The sequence below is a fragment of the Rhinatrema bivittatum genome, chromosome 14 (assembly GCF_901001135.1).
Source record: "Rhinatrema bivittatum chromosome 14, aRhiBiv1.1, whole genome shotgun sequence".
NCBI lineage: Eukaryota > Metazoa > Chordata > Amphibia > Gymnophiona > Rhinatrematidae > Rhinatrema > Rhinatrema bivittatum.
In genome coordinates, this window is record NC_042628.1 from 14,466,349 (window position 1) to 14,484,869 (window position 18,521).

At 39.6% G+C, this 18,521-nt stretch overlaps 1 protein-coding gene across 1 annotated transcript in view; it reads right to left on the reverse strand.

The window, feature by feature from the left end:
* The window catches only part of DNAAF5 (dynein axonemal assembly factor 5), a 74,518-nt gene that overhangs the window by 7,851 nt on the left and 48,146 nt on the right, over positions 1 to 18,521 (reverse strand). The window contains exons 9-12 of the mRNA XM_029576723.1: positions 14,136 to 14,283; positions 5,843 to 5,993; positions 4,297 to 4,453; positions 2,985 to 3,176 (exon numbers count right to left, since the gene is read on the reverse strand). Of these exons, the coding sequence (XP_029432583.1) occupies positions 2,985 to 3,176; positions 4,297 to 4,453; positions 5,843 to 5,993; positions 14,136 to 14,283 (648 nt within the window). The remainder of the gene's footprint in view (positions 1 to 2,984; positions 3,177 to 4,296; positions 4,454 to 5,842; positions 5,994 to 14,135; positions 14,284 to 18,521) is intronic.

Consider the following 18,521-nt stretch of genomic DNA (forward strand, 5'->3'; position numbering starts at 1 on the left):
CAACAAATGTTAGAGTAAAACAAATTGTGTCTTTGGCTTGCTTCACCACATACAGGAGCATGGCCACAAATTTTGCTGCTTTGACAAAGTAAAAAGGCTAAACTGAAGACGAAGGCTACATTTTCTCCTTACATCTTTCTTTTTTTGATAGAGAAAAAATTAAAAACTCCCATCCGATGGCTGGAGGTAGAGAACACTGGCTGAATTGGTTCTAAACATCACATATATTCTAGTGATATTTAAAAAAAAAAAAAATAAAATTTTTAGAACTCTGCTTCCATTTGGGCTGGATGGGAGGATATACCCATAAGTTCAGGACTGGTGGCGCAGAAGGTAGAGGAATAGCAGGTAATGGACTTCTCCTCCAAGAACTTATCCAAATCTTTTTTTTAAACCCAGCTACACTAACTGCCCTAACCACATCCTCTGGCAACAAATTCCAGAGTTTAATTGTGCGTTGTGAAAAATGTTTTCCGATTTGTTTTAAATGTGCTACTTGCTAAATTCATGAAGTGCCCCCTAGTCCTTCTATTATCCAAAAGAGTAAATAACCAATTCACATTTAACCATTCAAGTCTTTTTATGATTCTGTAGACCTCTATCATATCCCCCCCCCCCCCCCCCCCAGTCATCTCTTCTCCAAGCTCAACAGCCATAACCTCTTTAGCCTTTCCTCATAGGGGAGCCATTCCACTCCTTTATCATTTTTGTTGCCCAAGGTCTGGGGAACAGAATCTGAAGGAAGGGAGGTCCCCAGATCTGGGGGATAGAATCCAAAATCAAAGGAGAGAAGACGTGAATTTTGGTGACAGATGAGGGGGATTGAGACAGCAGGTATTTCTATCATGCTCCAGTCCTGATTCCCCTTTGCCTCCCCTAACGTCCCACCAAATCTGACACCCCCACACACACACTCACTATCCCCTCCCCCATTTCCCTCTCACTTACATATACATACCCCCAGCTGATCCCCTTCTTATCCTAAAGCTTCTCTCTTCATCCCCCAATAATATCCATTCAACCCCTCCTAACCGCCCCAGAATAATCCCCCTTTGCTCTGTCTGCTCCAGGTTTCCCTCCTATTGTATGGTTCTTGGGAGGGGAGGAGATGGATCAGGAAGCAGAGAGCTGATCTCCGCTGAGTGAGATTCAGTACAGCTGGAAGGCAGCAAATATTCAAGCAGTATGTTGGCCCCTGATTTCTGCAAACCTAGGCACAGACCTAGAAAATAAAACTGTGAATATCGTAATGCCTCTATACAGATCCAGGGTGAGACCACAGCTTGAGTACTATCTCAGTTCTGTTTGCCCCTCTCAAAAAAGACATAGCAGAACTAGAAAAGCTGTAGAGAAGGGCAATAAAAATAATGGGGCTGGAACGGTTCCCTTAGGAAGAAAAAGCCTAAACAAGTTAGGGCTCTTCAGCTTGCAGAAGAGACAACAAAGGGGATATGCTAGAGGTTTATAAAATCATGAGTGGTGTGGAACAAGTTAAATAGGGAATGGTTATTTACTCTTTCAAACAGGCCTAGGGGACACTCCATAAGATTAACTAGTAGCCAATGTAAAACAAATTTAAGAAAGTAGTTTTTCAGTCAATGCACAATTAAGCTGTGGAATTTGTGGCTGGAGGATGTGGTCAAGGTTTATAGTATAGCTGGGTTTAAAAAAAGGTTTGGACAAGTTTCTGGAAGACAGGCCCATTAACAACTGTTAGCCAGGTTGGAGGTCTCCACATTGTATGTCTGGGAATAAGATCTGCCATGGGTGGAGGTTGATATTATGAATCATATTTGGTGGGACTGTCCAGTGATTCAGTTGTAATGCAGGATGGTCCAAACTCTTGTGGTCAATATAATTAAAGTAATGTCTAGTATGGATCCACAAGTTTTCTTATTTTGCTTACTGATACCAGACATGACTAAAATAAGTGAAATTTCATAGCAGTTGCAGTATTAGCTTAATTGGAAAGAGGTAGCACCAAGTGTGAATTCTTTATGTAAGCATTTTTGGAATGTCTATCATATGAAATATGTGACAGCTCTACCTAGGGATGAGTTTCTGATTTTCAATTTTTATGGGCACCATTTGTGAAATTTAACTATTTATAATTGTGTAAAAAACCTCTTCTTATAGTGGTGCTAGGATTTTAAGGTTTGGTTTAGGGGAGGGTGTGGAGTTGGGGAGGTAATTAACTGTGAACTGTTTGTTGGTATTGGACACAGGCTCTGTATTCCATTTGTTTTGTTTATATTATCACCTATGTTCTAGAATTGAATAAAAACTTTGAATATAAAAAAAAAAAAAAAGATCTGCCAGGTACTTCCAAGTGACCCGCACTAGCCACTTTCAGAGACAGGATACTAGGGCTTATGGGAACATTGGTCTTTCCGGCATAACACTTCTTATTAACAGCAGCAGAGGAATGTGGGAAAAGAACTGACAGAAGACGGCATACACTATGGATATCAAAATTTCTTTCAAATACCCTTCTGAAAATTCTTTTCAACCAAGATGTTGCTTTATCTGGTTTGTAGCTTAACTTTGGTTTTTAATCAGACAACCCCTTCCTGCTCCTTGAGAGCTTTCCGCTCAATCAGAACTTGTTCCTACTGAGCCTACTGTATGTTTTGTTTCTCTCTCTGCTACCTAGGGTTTTAGCACCTATTTTTAACCCCTCACATATAGTCCAGTCATCACAACAGTCCTCTGGCTGAGAGGTACAGGCTTACAGCTCCTTTCAAAACCTGGCACCAGTGTGCTCAGCCACCAGCAGCTATTACAGATAAGTGATGGCTGGGCTTCTTCTTCCTTGAAGGCTGTGAATGCAGAAACCATCCTCCTGGGCTCTGTGACATGTGCCAGCCTTGCCAACCAGGAGACTCAAATACAAGGATTACTGCTTCAGTATAGACCCACATATTGGACCTGAACTGATGTGGAAATAAGTGAAGAAGTTAGTTAATGTTCTTTCACTGTCTTACCCAAGACTGCAATCTGAATGCTATTGTCAGGGTCATCAAGATGAACCAATAATCCTTGATATAAAAATTCAACATGACTCTTATACATTGTTCTTTCATAATCATCTGTAATGCATCTAAACCAGGTAATCAAAGTTTTGGCAGCTGCTATTCGCACTTCAGCAGAGGCATCATCAAGACGTTTCAGGAGCTCTGCAAAAAGAAACATTTGAAATTATTTGTTAAGCAGCAGCCCTGCATACTTGCTGCCATATTTAAATCACAAAAAATGGGATAAGCCTAACATCTACTGTAGTGAATGTGGGTCAATATCTCATGAAAGGAACAATAAAAACTCCATTCTTACATGCTTGTTACTTTAGAGCCTGTCATAAAAAACGAACTTTTGGAAACTCACTATCAGTGGTCGTTCGGTACAGTGACCTACTGCTGACCACTTAGGTGCTCTAAATATAATTTATTTAGATTTTTTTTCTATACCGGCATTCGTGAAAATATCACATCAAGCCGGTTTACAATAAACAGTGGGGTGATAACCGGAACAGAGAACGAGATAATATGTACTAAACATACTATAGATGCAGTTACAATTAAACAAGGAGGCTTACAACTAGGAGTAAGAAGAAGAGAAGATAGAAACTTCAACATAGTATATTAACCTGTAAAATGGTAGAATTACCAAGCAGGAAAGTGGGTGATTTACAATGAATTGTTCAGTTCACACAGATGTAGTTTTTAACAAGATGGAAGAGATCAGAAGTAATGAAATTCTGGATGTTGGTCATGCTTAGGGTTGGTTGCAAAATTGGCTGTAAAAAGAAAGTTGTTGCTTGGAGGTTGTTTGTCGGAAAATATTGGGTTTAATCTGAGTCTGGGAAGGCTCAGTGGTCTCCCCAAGTCATTTTGTCTCACATTTTTTTAAATACTTTTTTTCTTTAAAAATAAATAAATAAATAAAGCAAGCACTAATGCTTATCTTGTTGTATGACAAAACAGTCCTTTTTCTTGCCCTGTAACACCAAGATCTGGCCTGACACATATTTTCGTTTTGAATCTTCAGCCATGCAGTATTTATTACCCATTAAAGTGGACTCCAGGATTTATTGTGTCCTACCCATCACAATTACGGCAGAGAAATTCAGAAGTGATGCGAATCTATTAAGCAGGAGACAAATGCAGTCATTCCAGCTTCATCATGTGTATGGATTTAGGAAATGATCTTTAAGAATTCCTAAAGATGTATTAAGATGGGATCAGAATGCATGAAGAATTATTTGTTTAATTACATTTGCTGAACCTAAATGGACCATACCTGGATAAATTTTATTGAGTTTATCTGGATCAAATTGGTTCCCACATATTTGTAAAATGACATTGATAATACGACAAGCCATTAATCGAGTCATTTTCGAATCTTCATCCAACGTGGAAATCACCTGTGGCATCAACATTTCCTGTACCTGCAGAAGCTGAAAGCAGCCATCATAAAGGGTAAATATAAAGCGTCCCTCTCAAACAGCTCAAGCTAGTCTGCTATTCTGCTGTTTCGTAGGGTCATCTTAATTGTTTTATCAATATAGCTTCAAAAAAGATTTGTACCACTACCCTTCAAATATTACACCACGTGTTCACCAAGTACATCAAATAATTAACATAATATGTGATCTAAAACGCAACTGACACACACTAACCCCAGCTCCCTGCAGTGATCTGAGCTGCCCCTGCATTCACGTGACAGTCAACTAACTCTTGCTATTTTGTCAACCTAATGTGCTTGATAGTTTGGTGCTAGAAAACCAAGATTGTACTTCAGTGCGGACAAAAAAAGACAAAATTTCCAACAGACAAGGGTAGACACTGTAGTAATAAATATCTTCTTGAGGTAAAAATGCCACTTTAAAATGGTGTTTCCTCCATCTTTCCATGGATAATGCAAAGTATTATCCTCTGATGGCCTTTTGAGCTCTATCATGAAGCTTACAAAAAGTGCCCTGAGCAGACCCAGTGGAAGGAAGGTAAGCAAGCTCTGAGGAGGGTACAAACACATGGTGCGCAACATCACTCTGGAAATCTTTTCCCAAATTTTTTTCGTCTGAAGAGTATATTGTCTATACATTAATGTTACGTAACCATGGCACTATGTTCGTCATAGGTTGGCACCAATACGTTTGTTCCTATGACAGTGTACAGATTTGTACAATTGGAGTTTGCATATAATAGACTCCCCAGGAGCTCTTTATAAGAGAAATTCACCTTAAGTCCCCTGTTTTTAGTCACCTACTAGACTAGACCATTCAAGAAGGTAAGCTTGGAGCAATCAGTCTGAGCACATGCAATGTTATTTGCTAGTGCAAAGGCCTTACTTATCAAGAGCTTTCCATTTTCAGTGTGTGACAGATAGAGATTTTAGTGTATTAACAAGAGCTTGTAGTCTGTATTAGGGAAATAAAACACACAATACCATTCCAATCTAAGGAAATTAAAGAGTCCTAATAAAGGTCTGCCTGGGCCAAAAATGATGCTTTTTTCCCTGGGTTTATGTATGTTAATGTAACTGAAATATTTTTGCTCTTTGTATTTTAAGCTGTTCCTTCTAAGGATCGATAGAAATTTCAGGCCATGAAATAGATCTTTGCTGTTGTGTTTGCCAAGCCGGTCAGTCAGTTTTAGATTTAAGTGCACCCATGAGACCCCACATGCCCAAGATTCTTATTCTGAATGGAGCTTTCCACAAGGTTTTTTTTTTCCATAAAATGTCAAGACGCCAACATCTCCAGCAGCAGATCTGTACAAAGCTCAGGGTTTTGTTTATGATGTGCATCTGCTTTCCTCCTTTCACTGTTTAAAGAGGCAGATACCTGTTCCGTTGAAAGAATCTGACCGTGAAGCAGGGCCCACAGGCAAGACACAGCCGAGGTACGAATGGCAGCTGCCGTCCTCCCAGCATGCCACTGGAGATTAGGCACCAACATGTCCTTTATCAAGGTCTCAACGTAGCTATGGAACTGCCTAAAATCAAGAAGGCAGCAAACAAAGGGCAGTGATGAGGCAATAAACCGGCCAAACTGCTGAAAAAAATAAGGTTTAATTCTGATCTTTACACGTGAAAGTAAGACTACAACAATCCAACTTTCATTTTTATAGTCTATATTACATTTCTAGGAGTCTTTGGACCACAAAGTCTTTATACCCCACCAACCTCAGGCACACTTAACTTTTGAGAAGCTAATACTAACCTTGTGCGTTGGCATGTTTCTGAAAAGTCACAAATAATCTAAATCCTTTCTTTACATGTGAATTCCAGCTGTGTTCTGTTAGTAGTTCTCAACTCAATCCTCAGGAACTGCCTAGCCAGTCGGGTTTTCAAGATATCCTGAATGAATATAGATGAGGAATATTTGTAGTAAACTGGAGGCAGTGCATGCAAATCTCTCTCATGCATATTCATTAGGGATTTCTTGACTGGTCAGGCAGTCCCCGAGGATCGGGTTGGGAATCATGTTCTAGATTAAAGTCAAGTTGTGGAAGGAGTGTTCTGTAAGTACGTAACCTCTTATCACACTCAAGGCTGGACTCAGGATTCCTATCCAAAAAGCTAGAAAAGGCCAAATCAGCTAATAAGTTCCAGCGGACATCTCTGTATTAACCCAGAAACAGAGGCTAGCAGCAGATGTTTGAATTACTGCCTGTATTCTCAATTCTATACATCATGGCAGTCACCAAGTGATGTGGCATACAGCAAGGAGCTGGAAATCCTGCATTTTGACTGGCTGATATACACCATTCTCCTCCTTACTTCAGAAGACCATTGTGTACCAGACTGCTCATCAGGAAGTTAAAAAACAAGAAGGTGTTAAGATTTAACACTCCCCCTTCCCCCAGAATGGTTTATAGTGAAGATGATCTATATATAGGGTTAGGCATTTACTGTTGGTCTGGTAGGTTTAAGAATCACAGCCCCTCCAACCAGGGTATTCAGTGGTCAGTCAATGCTCTCTGTTGGTCAGTACTACCTAACTAGGGTCCAGGAAGTACATAAAAAAATAGTCAGGCATCCATGTGATTTAATCTGCTCCGAAAAACATCTTGGCCTGAATCAAAGGAAAACGAATCAGGCTCCCACTTTAACACACATCTAATGTTTTCTTTGGCAAGCTTTTTTTTTTTTCCATTTTTACTTGAAAACATGTCAAGTTCAATAAAACAGTAGGATTCACTCTAGAAATTTACTTAGAAATTTAACACCAACTTCCCCCAAGGCTAAACGTGATCTACTGGCCTTTTGTTTTTTCTAGTTGATGCTGCATTCTTTCATTAGCAAGAATCCATGACAACTAAGATATAACTATGGTAATATGAATACACAAACTACAACTTTTGGCTACCCACGTGGTCCACCGGTAAATGCCACCCACATGACAAGTCACGTTTAGATAAGTGTAAAAGCCACCTGCTAACCTACAGGACTGAAGGTGCAAAGCTAACTGAAAGCATCTGCAAGTTCTTTCTTCATGTTCCAAGTTTGTGCTTTTCTAAACATTGCAACTGTACACCTGAATTTGATTTGTGAAAGAACTTTCCGGGGGTTTATTGACAAGCCCTGTGTTTCTGTTGATGACGAGACTTTTGAATAGCTGCAGAGTAACTATTGTGAACTGATGGCTTTCATTGATTTGACAAAGGTCCTTTATGTGTTTGGTAACCAACTGTTACTACTTAAAGAGTCTTTTCAGTAAAGTACTTTGTGCTGTTCACATTTTGAGAAAAACAGGTTTCTGGAAGTTCACAGATCTAAGCCACCACACAATTATAACAGGCTTTGATTGGATTCTTCAAATTTAACAGTTTCAAGCTTGCTTTTTGAGTGAAAGCAGCATGCGGAAATCAGCCTTCAACTTCCATGGTGCAATGGAGAATGCGTTATTTATATTAGAGGGAAAAGGACGTGCCCATTCTGGCTTGAATCGATGAAGGGAGTGAAACACCAAAAAGCTAGTCCAGAAATGCATTAAGCTAGTCCAACAAAAAGGTAGTAGCTCATATTTTGTGTTTGACCTTTATTCCAAGTGGACTAACACGGCAACCACACTGCTCAGTCCTTCTAGAGAAATTCTTCATCTTTATGGAATTCTGCTGCTTGGGCATGTCTCCTCCAGCAGATGGCACTTAAGAATCAAAGAGAATAAATGCAAAAACATCTGGACTGCTGTTCTTCCACTGCCTAGCAGCAGCCCTCTGCACGTATGAATTCTGCAGTGGCTGAAGGAAGTAGGGGAAGTGAAAACACTTTGTTTGCTCTGATTTTATAAGAAAGAACAGGTACATTAACAGCAGAGCTCCAGCTAAGGGTCAAAAGAGTTCCTCAGAGACAAAGCAACCAACCAGCATCTGCTGCAGACAGAGAGCTGAGGAGCAGCAGGACTGCACTCAGCCTGTGCCCTGCCATTTTAATCGGAGCCGAGTTTACTGGAACCCCAATTTTAATCTTTCTAGTACTAGGGGAAATGTCTTCAATCCCGTCTACCTCTCCAGCCTTCTAACTGCCACAAAACTCATTTTTGCATTGAGGAGACGGCACTTTGCTTTAATGGACAGATCCACTATTGTTATTACAAACTGCCTTTTGTCTTCCAAGGTGGTCTGTCCTAAGTGAACCTTGGCTACGTTTGTGTTTATGGAAATGCCGGCTTTTAATCTGGTAAAGAAAACACGTAAGTCAGGACATAAAAGGTAAGTGACTAACATACCTCCACGGTCATGGGAATTAAAATAAAATAAAGACAATGGGGTATTTAGTATCACTGAGGCAAAGCAGCCATAGCGTCTATAACAGAAGGAGCACGGTGGCCACACAGGAAGCCTATACCAAGATAACCTGGAGTCTGTCCATCCATACTCTTCCAATGTTCCAAGAAGGGATTTTATCTTATGCACAGTCACACGCTAAAATGCCTGCACATAGGCCAAAGGTAAAATACTGGTTCAACCTATAGAAAGCAGTTAATTTACTCATCTAAATAACTGTATGTTTTTACATCAAGCTAGGCTTAACATTATTTGCATTTTCCATTACAACTTACCTTCTTAGCCCATTAAACTGCACTTTTATAAAAGTCATCAGATTTCATTCCTACAGAGAGCAGGTAACTAAACTGGCTGGTGTAGAGTTACTATTAAATTAGCACAAAATTAATAGATATTAATACTAATTTTAGAAGTCCTTACACATTGCATATTTATGTTAGGAAAAATATTATTACATTCATTTTTATGGACTATAAATACAAAACACAGGATTTCGGTTTCTTTGACCACAAACGGAAACTCAACTGGCCTTAACTTAGTTTGCAAGGTCAGAGAAACTGCCTTTATCACAGCAGCAACTCAGCGGTTTGCAGTTCCTTTCCATGAAAAAATTAACTACGACAAGGAATGAATCTCTCAGGAGCTGTGACATCATCAGATAATAGGAAGGTATGGTTTAGTGCTATCTACTCCAAAACCAATCAATCAATCTAAAATCTAGTGGTTAGAGTACTGGGCTTCGATCCAGGGAAGCCAGGGTTCAAATCCCACTGCTGCTCCTTGAGACCGTGGGGGCAAGCCAGTCTACCCTCCGTTGCCTCAGGTACAAACTGGGAGAAAACCCTTTAGTAAACAGACCCCCTCGGAGGACAGGGAACTATCTACTGTCCCTGCATGTGATCCACTTTGAAGTGCCTGAAAAGCGGAATGTAAATGAAATAAATCAATAAATAATGTAAAGCTAAGCAGAAGACGGTTTGTATGATTTTCATCTGCCATCATGCTCGGTTTTAAAATAATCTCAGGAACACCACCCACACACATTTACACCTGCTGCATTGTGAGGATAGATTTCTCCAAGAAAACGGACTCCCATGCATTAGAAAATTCAAAAGGGTGCCCGTAAGTGTCCATTCTGTTCCCAGGAATGCCTCGTCACTTTAACCGTGCACAGGGAGGGCGGATTTTCTAAAAACCCAGTTACCTATGTGGGTACTCAGGAAAATGGTCTTGAAACTCACCATTCTTAGGAAGAAGATTTAATAGATATTTAAATGATCTAGGATAACATGGGGGGGGGGGGGGGGGAGAAGGAAAAAGACTGAATGAAAGATAAAAGCAAGTTTATTAGGAATCTAGATAGACTGTAGTAGGTAAAGAAGTGTGTGCTAAACGCAGCCAACTTTAGTTTTTGTTTTGCTGAATGAAAAAAAAAAAAAAAGCTAAGTCAAGAGACATTATAAAAAAAAAAAAGTAATAGTCCAGGCTGTCCCAGCTAGACAGTTACAGGTCAAGAGGGCATCTCAAATGTAAAAAAATTAAAAGGTAGATGGGAGTGTTATTAATTCCCTGGTAGAACTGGCTAAAGGTTTTAGAAACTTAAAAGAACCTCTTACACATCACAGAGTGAGGGAAATTTAGAAACACTAGAGGAGCTTTTGAATTAAGTCAATTTGTCTTGCTTAAAGCCCGAGGAGGCCCAAGGATTAGATGTTACAATTACAGAGCAAGACGTGATGAAGGCCATTAAGTCATTCAAATCTAAGAAGGTGGGCGGACTGGAAGTTGCAGTGTTGAGTTTTATAAGCTAATTGGAATAAACGTAGCTCTTATTTTGGTTAGCATCTTTCAGGCAATGCTGAATTCAGGATTTGTTCTGAATTTCGTATACAAATTATCAACCGCCATTTCACAAAGAGACCTCATCTTATAGATCCACATCTTTAATAAATACAGATTTGAAAATATTTGCAAAAAAAACTGCCAAAACATTTAGGAGGAGAAAATGAGAAGCTTATCCTCAGAGACCAAATCAGCTTTACTACTGGGAGAAATGCAACTGAGACTCCTCTGAAATCATTGGAGGTTGTGCACACTGCCTAGAAAGATAAACACTTAGAGTACATCAGGCCCTAACAAAATGTTACAGAGGTCCAGAAAATGGAAGGGCTGGGATTATCTGACGTTTGTAAGTATTATGCTTCTCTTTTTAAACAGCTTAGCAATGTTTTATAGACCTCAAGCACATCAGCAGGGGCCTAACTATGGATTTTGGATGGAAAGGCAGATTGGATTGGTTGTTTGCAAAGCATCACAGATGGGGCATAATTATCGTGGTAGACAGAGCATCTCCTTTGGTTCCTGTTCTGGCAGGCAAGGAGATCGTAAGGTCTGGTCGCTACAGGTTTGTATAAGAGTCAAATCATCTCCTCTTTGCAGATCAAGCTTTTCATGTGCGGACATAGTTCTGAGAACAGTTCGACCTTCCAGATTTTCCCTTGTTTGCAATTAAAAAATATTATCTTGTCCTCTATCAACAGATACCACTTTACTAGACATATTTCTAAGGAAGAATCATTAATATTTGACTCCCATGGACATATTGGTTGTATATATATCAAGCTCTAAGGGAAAAGTTAGAGGGACTTAGGCTTCAAAATCTCTGGCTCTGATTTTCTCATTCAGCCAAGACTGCTTTAAATCAATAAACGTATTTAAGCTACAGTTCAAGGGCCTGTGCAGAACATATAGAACCCCAGGATGGCTAAAAAGATTACCAACTAGAGATGATGGATGCTGGGAGGACTGTGGAAATTAAAGCACCTTGTCATAGCTTTCAGAAGGGAATAGTAAATGATCCAAGAATAGGGACAAAATTGACAGTGGAGATTTTGCACGCAAAATGTAAGTAGCACTTGCTCCAGGTAATGTGCAAGTCTGCAAATTTTCTACCATACGTGTGAGTGAAATTACCAGTTTTACCAATTAGTCCACCAGTTTGCCCAGTCCTTCTCCAGATCATCGAGAACCTTCTGATTTCCCCCCCCCCCCCATCACTAATTCACAATAAAAACATTTAATAGCATTTATGCCAGATAATGAGCCAGTGTAAACATTTGCAAATCTACTCATGTAAGCCTCTTATAAATTAGCAACTGACATGCATAAATGTTGGCCCTATCCCTTTTTTACACGCGAACCCTATTCAAGAGTGTATATTTGAGGAACATAAAATAGCATATATGTAAATACATAATTACACACAATAAATGCTAATTTTTCATGCAAAATATTTTGAAAATTCACCTTTAAATAAGAAAATGGAAAAGAAACATAGCCTGTGAACACTGCTCTTGAGATATTTTAGGACCTATACTTTAATATAGGATTTATATTCCAACACTGCAGCAGGCTACTTCAAAGTGGACTACAAACATAACCTGTACAACTTAAAAGTCTCACAGTAGTCTCATCACTGAATATTATCACTGGGCTTCTGGGATCATTTTAAATGCTGGAAAGTGATATTAATTCCAATAAAAGTTTATGAATACAATCTATATATGGAATCTGCCTATGTTGTACAATTTGTCATAAATAAATGAGAAAGAGGGATAAAGAGGTTGACTCATATTCATGCTCTTAAGGCTTCCATTTCTGAATCCAATGACCACTTAACCTTTACCTTTTTCAAAGTAGGGAACATTCTTAGCACTAAAACTTTACGAGATTGATGGAAAGTAAAGTTTTATACTAGCTGAATGCACAATTTCTGACAAATAGTTCATATTACCACATGGTTACAATCAGCCCCTATAAGTCTGATATTGTAAGATACTGTGGAGTTAGAAGGCTTCTACAGAAGTACAAATATAGGACCCTGGGCAGGAAGCAGATGTGCAGTGCTGGATTTTCCTGGAATATGCTCCAGCAAACATTTGCTTAAAAAATGTGCCTATTTAGAGAGGAAGATGCAATCAGTCAATGAAAGGCACTTTGAGAAGTGCTGTCAGTGAGTGAATCTCTCTCTTATGTGCCATGTAAGCCTTTACTGACCGGAGAGTAGTTTTCAACTTATTTCCCACTTCTCCTGTACTCTTCTCTCACTTACACAATTAAATAAAAAATATTTTATGTACCTTATAAACTAAGCTAAAGTGCTGCTTCTTTCGGATTGGATTCCAGTTTAAAAATCTGTGCCCCATCACATACAGCCAGTCTGTCAAATTGCCGGGTTAGGTCACTTGGATGCACGGAAATAAAGTTTGGCAAACAGAAGCAACAAAAGCGTAGCATTCGTTTGTCATTTTATAACCCCACATGTAGGGCTAATGTCCACAGGGAATTTTAGTCTGAATTTTCACAGCAGTCATAGGCAATGAATCCATTTTGTTCAATGCCCTGGCTAGTATGCAGGTAGACTTACATCCTGCTCGGTCAGGTGTAACTTTCTGTGCGTCGATTTACATGCATGCTTTTGAAAATCAAAAGTATACACATAAATCCTTTCCCCACTCCAACTCCACCCCTAGAAATACCTCTTGGGAGTGCATGTAAAAGTACATGCAACATTGGATTTTGTGCAGCCTCCCCCTCCGAGTGGATTTTCAAAATGCCATTTATGTGCATAAAACTCTGTTTTGTGCAGATAAATGCTTTTCAAAATCAGGCCCATGTTGTATAATCTTCCTGTGAGGTTTCATTCAGGAAGAGGAAAGCAATACTATTCAAATCAAATGGCGAAATACGTGGAAAGATTAGGATGAATGCAAAATGTTGCTTTTTATCTGTAGGTCTTTTGATTTACAAAATTGTACTGTCTATTCTGCATAATTTAAAAATGAACATTGCGCCTCTAGTATAAGCCCCAAATTTACTGCAAAACTAGTTGCTTGGTAAATAAGACACAGATTTGATATATACATGAAAATCCTCCGAAAATTATTAAAACTTATCTCATCGACAAAAAAATCGTGGTCTCATGTTAACTGAACCTTAAACAATGTGTCTTAGTGTTTCATTAATTAAAATGGTAAAGAGAAATCTCTGGAGTGACAGAATAACTGTAACATTAGTCATGAAAAGGAATCATAACATTGCGAACTCAGTTGTACCATACTTGGGCATGGCCTTTTCAGTAAGGCAGATGAGATACCTTTCTGCTGTTCCGCTGCTACGTTTTCCACGGACACAGTGGGAATGGAATGTGCGCGCACAACAGTCACCTTCACAGACACCACTGCATTCCACAAATTCCCATCGGTGCCTCAGCGACCAGAGAGGTTCAGCTGTGACTGGAGCACTATTGTTCACACTGTCTATCTTAGAAGGCAGAGTTTTACCTACCCCCGGGAGTTGACCGTTTCATGGGCTTTCAGCAGCAGTTTTGACAGCATAGTGAACAGCTTTAAGCGCATCTGCGGCTCTTGAGTTGGCTGAAGACAAGTCTTTAGGATAGGAATTAAATGATGAAGGGCTTCGCCTATTACTGGACCTAGAAAACAGAAATTGTAAACAATGCTTCATATTGGATAGCAAATAATTTCATGAGCTTTCTTCACTGCACTGTTCCATTTAGGACATGAGCAAGTATTGCCCTCAGGTTCCTGCAGCAGATCAGGGTAAACGGCAAAGTTTCATAGTGGCATAGTAATATAGTTATGACAGCAGATAAAGAGCAACTTGGTCCAGTCTGTCCAGCAAGTTGCTTAGGGTAATAACTGCCGCTCTGTGCAGGTTACCCCATGCCTTCTATTAAAGGTAGGCAGGCTCTTCCAGAGGCTTAATTTCCATTCTCTCTAGATACTAAGGATCCTGCGTTTATCCCATGCCCTTTTGAATTCCATTACTGGACTTGTCTTCACCACCTATTCTAGGAGAGAATTCTATGCATTTATCACCTTTTCTGTGAAAACATATTTCCTGACATTGATCCTGAGTCTATTCCCTTTCAGTTTTATATCATGACCCCTAATTTTACAACTGTCTTTCCATTAGAAAAGGTCTGAATTTTGGGCATCATTAATTCCTTTCGGGTATTTGAATGTCTATCTCATATCTGAAATTCGGTAGCAATTCTGTGGCTTTTTGCATACATTTGAATATTCTTGCATATTAAAGACTGCAAATTTATCTTGCATAATAAAAATAAAATTGTCTTGCTTGTATCTATGTACTTTTTCTTCTTTTGGAAATTTTAAGGGTGGGGGATCTCATGTATCATGGTGGGGAGGAGAGAAAGAGGAGATCTCTAGAATGGGGAGAAGTGGAGAGGAAAGAGAATCAGGGATGGCGGGAGAAGGGGACAAGAAAGAATGAGGCGGGGAGAAGCACACCACAAGGAATTATGTGAGCACAGAATTTCATGCATATACATATACATAACTGCAAAACTGCATAATTCCAATAATGAAGGACTACAAAATGTTGCACAGATGTGAAACTACGTGCTGCAGGAGTCAGAGGCAAAGCCATAGGTGGACCTTAGAGCAAGGCCCACCCAATTCCTGAGCCATGCAGAGCCCAACAGCTGCAGTCCAGTACCAAAGAGGCTGGAAAAACGTGTCATCTCCCCCTCACCTCTACATGGCTCCTCCCCTTCCTGTGCAGTTCAACGATCTTCTGTTTGAACCATGCAAGGATTCATGGGTAAATAGCACTAAACAGTTCAAAAAAGATCCCTGAACTGCATAGGAGAAGGCGTGGCACCAGTGGTGGGAGGAGCTGCAGAAAACTGCACTAGTTTGATTGCCAGCACTGGAATACAGGAGGAAATGAGGGGGAAAAGCGATGCAAACTCCAGGAGGAAAAGAAAAAAAAATAACCTCTAATACATCGAGGAACCTATGCAATCTGAGAAGACATTTTTAAACCTGATTCTCCCTAGGAACCAAAGGAATAGGTGAAGCCATCTGTTGCAAAGAAATAAAATGAACCAGTTGAAGAATCACAAAATCTATACTTCACTCCATTCACCAGGAGAATCTAACCAAGAAAGCAGCACCCCGGATCTCAACAAAAGTAATTCTCCTCTTAACTTGTCTTACCTTAGCCACATCAGGAAACATTGATTTTAAGATCTAAAAAAGGAAAAGAGCTAGTATGAAGAAAAACATTTTAACACAAAGTCCCGATCTGAATCCACCAGGAGCGGGGCCACTAAGGGAGATGGAAGAACTTCTTCAGAAGATGAACTTTCCAAAAAGTCAGACTCAAAATAGTCATTTTTCTTGTAATGAAAGATCTTTGCAAGGCTTTTTTAAATTTTTTTTTTAAAGCAGACAGCAAATAAGCCTTGGCAATTAGCGGCAGTAGATTTTCAGGAATCTTTAAAATCTGGAAATATTTCCTTCACATTTGAACAGGTGGAACTGATTTTTTTCCTAGGAAAATGTATCAGCCTGATATTTCTACTTTTAGCAATATTTTCCAAGGCTTCAATTTTATTTTGTAATATCTTTCGTCCTTTCGATGAAGTCTAACGCATTCCCCTCATAAACAGTAATTTTCGGATCAAACACCTCAGTCTTAGTAGCCAACTGATTTACATCTTGTTGACATTTTTGTCTGTTTGTAACACAAATTGAGCCAAGTGAGAAGAAAGCAACGATAAGGCTTCCCATATTGAGTGAAGGTTGATTCTGGAAGGCTTCACAATACGTTTAAAAGGTAACTGCTGTTGCAAATATACCTGAAAACTCTCGTGAAGAGCCAGGCAGCACCGGATTTTCAAGCGGCTCCATCACCGGCATTTCTTCTCCTTCCTGTACCGATGTCCAAACTGCTTCAGGCCCTGCGGTTAACCCGGAGAAGCTGCAATGTCCTCCAGCTGGCTTGAACAGTGCCCGACCTGCAGCACCAGCTGCGATGGAGGAACGCGGCTCTCTGGGTACGACGATCTCCCCGGCTGGGGAGAGGATCAGCAAGCCCTTGGCTGAATCCTCTCCCAACAATGCTACCCTTTCTCCCAGTAGTCAGAGGTCAGGACAAACTTGTCCATGGGGCCCCTTCATAGATGAAAAGAAGACTTCATGAAGGAGACGTGATTTTCTTTCCGTTTCCCCATCAAAAGCAGGAAAATATCTCTGAAACCCCTCTGTAAAAATTACAAGATCACCTCACGACGAGGCTCCAAGCAGCCATCTTAGATTCTTCCCACTTGTTTTTGATTCACATCTTTATGATGCTTCCTAGTGCTCCAAAAATGCAGTTACACCTCCCAAACTCCCTACGGCCTCTGGGTCATAATACATTTTGCTTAAAAGCACCTTGTGCAAAATATGTTATCAAATATAAGACTTGTCTCTATGATTAAATGTGCCGTGTGTATTTGAAGCACCTTTTTTTTTTTCCATTTTACCAGCATGAATCAAGGGTTCACTCCTCTGCAAACTGCTCTTTAAAGATTTTTCAAATCATTTTTTTCCCTTCTTACTCACTGTGTAGAGCAGTGAAAAACGAGGCACTGAGGAGGGGTTTGTCATCTGTAACTGCAGGGCTTTAAATTACAACTGTAATGTCACTTGAACTACAAATGTTATGTCTGCCAGTTACATGGTTCCCAGTTCCCTTGACAACAGGGAAACCATCCATCATACTTTGCCCGTAATATCAGATGTTACCTCATTTCAACATGGGCCCTGTTTGTCCCACACAGTGTCTTGTGAGTTGAAAACTTTGGAACACTTGCAAAACTGAGTCTATTTCTAAGATAACATTTTTTCAAGAGGCAAATATTGCAGGAAATTGCACACAGCACACTGAATTCTAGGCAGAGAGGTGGAAGGAGGGAATTTGTTTCTGCGCATAGTCAACAGTGACATAGTAAAATATATATATATGCGCAGAAACAAATTCCCTCCTTCCACCTCTCTGCCTAGAATTCAGTGTGCTGTGTGCAATTTCCTGCAATATTTGCCTCTTGAAAAAATGTTATCTTAGAAATAGACTCAGTTTTGCAAGTGTTCCAAAGTTTTCAACTCACAAGACACTGTGTGGGACAAACAGGGCCCATGTTGAAATGAGGTAACATCTGATATTACGGGCAAAGTATGATGGATGGTTTCCCTGTTGTGATCTGAGGCTGGGCCATTTCTGATGATGTAAGCAAAAAATGATCCATGGGGGGCATGATTAAGCCATTCTGGATGATGTAGAGGGGTGTGGCAAGGGATGAGGACTTGGGCAAGAAAGACTGCTGATTGGCTAGTGCTACCTCTTATATAACATATATATGCAAACCATTTTTATTTATGATTTATGAACTAGTTACAAAGCAGTCAAATATCGGGGGAGTCACCTCTAGTCTGCCATTTGTCAACCATAATTTTCTTCCTGGTTCACTTCACTTTACAAGTCATGAACTAATAAATCACTAACACCTTGCAAATAAATGTATAATCTGTGTAGTTATGTGATAGTCTACTTATGAAACTGCAGAATGATATTATTTATTTATTTATTTAAAGTTTTTCTATACCGGCATTCGCGATAAATATCGCATCATGTCGGTTTACAATTAACAAGTAGATAGGGAACAAAAAGGCCATAAATAACATTGATCTAAGTAATAATAATAAAATAATAGTAATTTATATATAAACTGGGAGGACTGTTGCATAATTCCTTTATCAGAAAAGAACACAACTATTCCTCTAACCAGATATAGATCTCTTGACTTTCAAATATTAACCAGAGGGCCTGGGCAGTAAGGCCTTTATATTTTCGCCTTCT